General features: G+C 25.9%; 1 protein-coding gene across 1 annotated transcript; it reads right to left on the minus strand.

Annotated features, from left to right (window-relative positions):
• Positions 1-6,118: 6,118 nt before the first annotated feature.
• Positions 6,119-7,164, minus strand: LOC115033211. The gene is made up of 3 exons (XM_029485396.1): positions 7,083-7,164; positions 6,463-6,844; positions 6,119-6,346 (listed from the first exon to the last, which is right to left on the minus strand). The coding sequence occupies exons 1-3, from the start codon at positions 7,162-7,164 to the stop codon at positions 6,121-6,123; spliced, it is 690 nt and encodes a 229-aa protein (XP_029341256.1). The 3' UTR covers positions 6,119-6,120.
• Between the last annotated feature and the right edge of the window lie 675 nt (positions 7,165-7,839).

Below are 7,839 nucleotides of genomic sequence, written 5' to 3' on the forward strand. Positions count from 1 at the left end.
ACATTTTGAAATTAAACTTATAGAATAATAATAATTGTACAAACACAAAATTAATTTGAAATCAAATTTTTAGATAATTTTATTTTTATATAATTAAAATTAATTCATGAACATTATTACATTAATTTCTTCATAGTTCAATGTTGTATTTAAAACATCCTAATTATTAAAATAATTATAAAATTTACAGTAAAAATATTTTTCTGATATTATGTTCATTACTATTATGTAGTTTTCGGTTGTATTAAAATAATATGTAGTTGGTATTGTAGGTACATATTGTAGGTATACCTACATAATATAAAAATATGTATAGGTAATATTATAAGTACTTAATAATTTATTATATTGGTAACTGAACATAATATTATCTATATTATTTAGCTATGAAATTATTATAATATGACAATTATTAAATTAATATAAATGAAAGTTTTATTCAATACTATTTTTTTTTTATATATTTTGAAAAAAAAAAAATAATTTAAATACATACATTTTTTGTTTGTTGTATTGTTTAATTAAATTATTAGATAATTTTTATAGTATCTATTATAGGTATAAAGTTATTTGATACTAAAGAATATTTGTATGTTATAAGTAAAATTTGTTAAGTAGCCAGTAGGTACCTATCATAATAATAATATACAATATAATAATAATTTAATAATATTATAGACTAAAAATAGTAGCTTATATTAAATTTTAATATTTTTTCAGAGTGTAGACACAGGTTCTAGAAAAGATGAGCATGTTCCAAACATAGCTCATAGCTCTAATAATAGTGTTGCTAATGAAATTTCAGACTATTTGACGGTCGATAATGCTGCTGTAAGATATTTATAATTATTGTGATTAAATACTATAGCTTCTATTATACTGTATTGAATTTATTCATTTTTTAGGGTGTTGATTTTGGTCCACTAATGTCAAGTTGTATTGTGGAGGAGTTGAGTGTTAATAATCCAAACTTCCTACCATGCAATTTACTTGAAGAAAGATTTTTGAATGACGCTATAGTTATTGAAATACCGCATGACCCAAATGTAACGATACAAGACAATGGAGAATTATTAAACACAGTACACCTTCCTATGATGTCAGATTCATCAATTCATACAGATCCTGAATACATTGATCCAGTATTAGAAGTTCCAAATGGAAGAAAAAGAAAAATTATTAATAAAAGGAAAGAAAAAAAGAAAATGAGAAATACATTGAACAGGAAGTGGGAATTGACATGTAGTCACATTGAAAAATCAAGACCAACAGTATGTAGAGTTTCTGAATTATCAGAAGAAGATATAACTGCATTTAAAAATAATTTATGTCAGATAACTGATAAAATAGAACAAGATAAATATTTAATCTCAATGATAACTGTTTCCAAAGCTAAAAGATTAGAACGGAAAAAAAACAAAATATAGGTCACCTCGTATAGTTGTAAATTATTTTATTCCTGTTATTATGGAGAATGAGCAGAAGCTTTTTCATCAATTACTTCTATTTCTAGAAGACGATTGAATATTATGAGTAAAGAATTTATGTTAACTCATTCTAGTCCAGTAGAAAAAAGAGGTGTTTATCGACAAAATATTATTCAAGAAGACATATCTGATTCTATAGAAGAGCATATAAAAGACTTAAAATGTAAGAAAAGCCATCACACTCGACGTGATTCTGGCAGAAGTTACCTACACCCTGACTTGTCAATAAATTATATGTGGAAACTCTGAAAAAAAAAAAGAATTGACAATAATAAACCAATTGCTAGCTTGAGCAAGTATTAAAAATTTTTACAACTAAGTTTAATTTAAGCTTCGGACATCCGCGTCAAGATACATGTAGTTTTTGCTCAGAACAAAAGATAAAAATTCAACTTGAGGCTGACCAAGATCTAAAAAAAGAGCTCATATTAGAATTACATGTTCACCAGAAAAGAGCCAAAAGATTTTTTGAACTATTAAAAGAGGAAAGTTCTGATAGTCTTAACTGCTCATTTGATATGATGCAAACCCAACCAATCCCCAAACTTTCAGTTACAGATGTATTTTATAGTCGTCAGGTTTGGATATATAATTTAACATTTGTCATTTCTGACTTCAATCAAGGGCCAGATAATTGTATTTTGTATACATGGAATGAGAGTGATAGTGGGAGAGGACCAAACGAGGTTTGCTCTGCCCTAGTTCACTTTTTAGACACATTGGAAAATAAATTAAAAAATGAAACTACACCACCAACTGTACTTAATCTCTTCTCTGATTCATGCTCGGGTCAAAACAAAAATCAGTTCACAATGGCTACACTTTTATTCTACATAAATTGTGAAGCAACCATTTTTACCAAAATTAATCATATATTTCCTGTTAGGGGGCATAGCTATATGCCTCCTGATCGTGTTTTTGGGCGTATAGAACAAGTTTTACGGAAAAAAGAAAATATAGTTTCACCCAAACAATACATAGATGTTTTTAAAAAATTTTGTACTGTCAAAGAGTATAACAAAGATTTTTTTATTTATGACTACAAGAGTACAGTTAAAAAAGTAGTTAAAACCAAATCAGAATTTAAGTCTACTGAACAAAAAATATATACATATGTTAAAGGCCAACAAACTGTTGGAATTTCTAAAACTTATAGTGGTATACCAGAAAAAGTTGAAGTTTTAAAGAGAAAATGCAATATTGGTTCAATGTTTGATCTTCCATTATTGCCACAAACCAATCACGTAAAACTTCCAAAGCAAACCGATGTAAAAAAACTGCTTAAATTTTTTCAAATTCCCGATGATGCAAAACAATTTTACGAAGATATTTTTAAAAATACACCTGAAGAATCAATAAATGAAGTTCCCCTTTATGACGAAGATGGTGATTAAGTTCCTCATTGCATTATATGCATAATTTATTATTATTAAACAGTGTTTTTTATTTTTAAAAGTAATGTTTTAAATATTTTATAAATTTAATAACAAGATGTTGAAGTTTTATTTTTTATTATTTTACTTACTGTTTTTGTTTTTAATTTTTAAGTTACATACTCAATAATTACAAGACTGAATTATTATTATGCAACATTACTATTTTTATTAACATTTATACAAGGCTGGGCAAGTTAACTATTTTTTTTAACTCGTTAAGTTAAGTTAATTTGGAAAAATGTAAGTTAAGTTCAAAATTAAAAGTTACTTTCTTTTTTTATTTAACTCGTTAAAGTTACAAGTTAGTTGGAAAAAAAAGTAACTTAACTTAGTTAAAAATAAGTTACTTTTTTTTTTCTTATAAAACTTATAATTACACGGGTCTTTATATCTTAAAAAAATGTATTTTGCTGTAGGTACTTATAAATTATGAAATCCAACAAATTATTTGTATATACCTATTTTATTTTTTACCTAAAAGTTTTCTAAAGTGATGGTAAAACGTTTAAATTTTACTTTGTTATTACCAACTAAGTATTAATAAATAATAATCAAATTAATTATAAATGTATATTGTATAGTATTAAATATTATTAAATTAACAGTTAATAAAACAACTACTTGTCTAAATACAAACATTTATAAAATTAATTTTAATTATTATTACTTATTAGTAAGAATGATATATTTAATTAAAGATAAGCTATTATTTTATTTTACCATAGTTTTCGTAGACAGCATATTATGATAACAGCAGTATCAAAAATAAAATAACATGGACATTAATTAAGCTCATAATATGTATTCATACATTAACATTCATGAAATATGGTTAAATAAACAACTAACAACTACCTAACTCATTATATATGCCGTTATTATACTTTTTGATTTATTTAAGAAAATAATAGTTAGTTGTAAATATTAAATACTGTTCACTGTTACCTGCTGGCTACTAGCACACAAGCGAATTACTCTCAAATCACTCCAGAATAGATTTTTATGGGTTATCACTGTTAACTAGACACTCAAACTGAGCTTACAAACAAAAAAAAATATTTTATTTTATATGATTATTTTTATTAGTTTTTGCTCATAAGATATTGTATACAAATAAATTATTATAATATTTATAATTTATATTTTATTTATTCTTGAATAAAATATTTGTTAAACTTTAACAATAAAGCCATTTCAAAATTGGTATCAGACATGGAACCCCTTCTTCTGCTAAATACCTGTCCTCCTGCACTAAACAAACGTTCAACATGAGCTGACGATGGTACTGCAGTATTAATTGTACTCAATATAGGCTTCTTTCAATGTTATTGGCAAATCTTCTGGAGATTTTATGTTATGGTTCAATAAATAATCAGAAACTATTTTTTGTAAATCATAATTATTTTGGGATTCTTGCAAGTCATCTTCAAAAAGCAAAAAATCATCATCCTCTGTCACATTTTGATGTGACAAATCATTTTGAACCAAAGGTTGTGAAGAAGTATATGTACTGCCTGCATCCTCAGCACAAGTTTTTAAAGTTTCAACCAACTTTTCTTTAATACTTATTTTTTCTTCTGAGCTGGCCCAGTTCAACTTAAATTTAGGAATTAAAGCAGATGATATCTGACATGTGCTAGAACTCATGTATCTTTGAAACCTATTAATACCAAATACAATACAATAATTGTTTAAAATAGTTTAAGTAATTTTATTATAATTAAAATCAAATACCTTTTTTCTATTCCTTTTTGCAAAGCATTTACCAATGGCGTACAGTAGTTTAAACTTGACAAACTTTTTAATGATTTATTAATCGCAGTTAATGTAGGAAGTAAATATCCAAGACACACATGTTTGTCCCCTTGTAATAAGTCTAAGCTTTTTACAATTGGCTGCATAACCTAAACATTTTAATAAATAGTATAACTTTAGTCTTTAAGTACTTTGATACTAGATATATTAAACTGTATTGAAATTATGGGAAACAAAAAAATATGAGTTGAAAGTTATAAATATATTATATAAATACCTTGCAATACTCAATTAGAAATAAAGTTTCACGTGGTCTAGAAAATGGTGGTAATGACGTTATAGAAAGTACTTCATCTATTTTATTCAAATTACTGACAATGCATTTAATAGCGTCATAAAATGAATTCCACCTAGAATGTAATTTAGATGTAATATGAGTTTTTTTTATTCAAAATAGTTAAATAATACATAAATATACACAAGGATATAAATTTACATTATGTACCTTGTAGCATTAGGAGTAATTAAATATCTGCCAAGAACATTTTTTATTTGATCAGCATATTGCGTCGATTGGTTCTGCTTGTTAAATAAAGCTTGACATTTCCCAAACACGCGTCTGCTCAATATTTTGTAGGCTTTATCTTTTTCAGCATCTCCAATGTCAGTAGTAGCAATCAAATTCAAGGTATGCGCAGCACACCTTTGATGTTGAGGTAATGTCAAATTAAACAAATTACCTACACCATATATATGGCTTTATAATTTATGCATATAATTTGATATAAAACTGGATAAATAAGGATAAATAGATCAATACTACAGTGGGTGGAAGGGTTTCTTATGCAGTTCCTGATACTAATTTATAAAAACCATAACATTGAAAAATAACACTTACTATGATTACTGGCAGTGGAAGGTTGTATAGTGGCATTTTCATTGTAGACTCTACAAGTTAAAGATATAATTATTAATTATATTGTTAGGTTCTATAAATATTAGTGAAGAATCTAATGTAATAAATAATAATTCATTTTAATTTTCAATGTACAACCTAGGCAGGTTGGTATTATTGTAGTCATTATTCTTTTATTATTTGATGATAATTAAAAAATGTATTAATATATGTTTCATTTAAAACAAGCTAAAAGTAAAAACACAAATATACAGTAATATAAAAACAACAAAGGCAAAAATTGCTGATAATTTAAATCAGTATTTATTATGCTATATTATTTAATTGTTTTGTCAGAATGACTTTAGTAGAATAACTAGTGGGCTGTTTTTTTTTTATAAATATTATTGGCTATTGCACAAGGTAGGTTATTTAATTTGTCATGAATAAAATATAGGTAATAAATTAATTATATCATGCATGTATTACTTATTAGTGGTTTGGACTTAAAATATATATAATTTTTTACTATGTATTGTTGTAGATGTTAGATTAAAGTACTATACCTGAAAGCTTTCACAAAGTTTGCCGCGTTATCAGTTACAATGAGAGATGTCTTATTCTGAATATTAAATTCCGATAATACTTTGTCAATCATTTCAGCTATATTGTCATATGTATGTTTTCCATACATTCTCCTACAAGCAAGTCCTTTTGATGTACGCTCTAATGTGGTTTGATTTAACCAGTGTACTGTGAACCCCATGTAAGACCTATATAAAAGAACACAGTTTATAATATTATTATGAAATAAATAAATTAGAAATGTCAAATGTACATCATTGTTATTACTCATTTAACATAAAATAATATTTATCTATATATTTACCGGTGAAATACAGACCAGCAATCTGCAGTGATACATACAAAATTAACTTGAGATAATTCATCTTTTAACGATGCAGTCATATCATTATACTCAGATACTATATCTCGCATAAAATTTCTTCTAGATGCTGGAACTCTGTTGGATGTCAGCTTACAATATTTAATGAATCCCGGATGTTCAATTAATGAAAAAGGTGATACTGTGCTCACAACAAGTTCAATATTAGCCTTGTCAAATTCGGTTTGGTTCAATTTTTTTGAGATTTTTCCAACTTCATCTAGCTTTAACTGTTTATATGCAGCAGGGTTATCATCAATATTATTCCTTTTTTTTCCACATTTATTAAACTCTGATAATTGACTTGGATGAATATCAGAATATGCTGTAGATAATTGTTAAAAATTATAAAATTATAATTCATTTAATAAAAGAACTACATGCCTAGGTACTTTATATTAGTTAATACTTATTAGTACCTAGGTTAGGTATTAATCAATAAACAGTAGTATATTTACTTACTTTAATATGGATTCTTAAATTTCAATTGGAGGAAGTCGAAGTAGAGATGAGTTTTTCTTTAGGGATACATAGCAAACATTTAAATGTAATATTATTATTACCATCACTATGCAATGTTTCCTTAAAATATTTGTTTAAATGACTCCATTTTGTGCATTTTGATTGCGATGTATCAGTATCCATATTAGTGTATTACAATGTATTTTCAATTTTGTTCATAAAAATTAAAAATTAAGAGCAATACAAATTTATTATAGCAATACACAACAATAGTGTAATAAAGAATAGTAAATTGTTGACAACGCGGCACACGCTATAGTCGACAGTCGAATGCCTGCTTTTAAATTTTACAGCACCAAGTTTGTCATGTCATTTAAATATAGACTATATATTAAGTATTATTATTATTCGTTCCAGACATTAGTTGATATTTAATAATAAATAATAATCCCCCGGGTATAGTAAATAGAATGGGTCACTCTCTTCTCTCACTCCAAGCAAAATTATTCTTATCATTTCCATGAATGAATATTTATATATACAAGCAACAAATTTTAATTAAAACTGACAGCTTACAAACGTATAATAATATGGGATATTGGGTTTGGATAATATATGTTTTCCTTTTCTAAATAATAATAAGGAATAATATAAAATATTATTCTTTATTTCTCATAAGTCGTTTCGTATATTTTGACATTTTGTAAGTTCCATTAACTATTAGCATTATTTAAATATACAGTAACTATAATAATATTATTATAGTATATTTAATCAATGGTAGGCCTCTACTTGTATTTAAATACGTTATTTATAGTGCAGAACACTTCGACAGTCTATATAGTATTTACTATTTAG

Source organism: Acyrthosiphon pisum, chromosome X (assembly GCF_005508785.2).
Source record: "Acyrthosiphon pisum isolate AL4f chromosome X, pea_aphid_22Mar2018_4r6ur, whole genome shotgun sequence".
NCBI lineage: Eukaryota > Metazoa > Arthropoda > Insecta > Hemiptera > Aphididae > Acyrthosiphon > Acyrthosiphon pisum.

Bases quoted from the DNA above. Each gene is read 5' to 3' on its own strand.
- LOC115033211 (XM_029485396.1), bottom strand. From the start codon at position 7,164: ATGGATACTGATACATCGCAATCAAAATGCACAAAATGGAGTCATTTA. The intron at 6,845-7,082 runs GTAATAATAATA...AATTATCTACAG, and splicing joins GGAAACATTGCATAGTGATG to CATATTCTGATATTCATCCA. The intron at 6,347-6,462 runs GTAAATATATAG...TCTTTTATATAG, and splicing joins TGCTGGTCTGTATTTCACCG to GTCTTACATGGGGTTCACAG.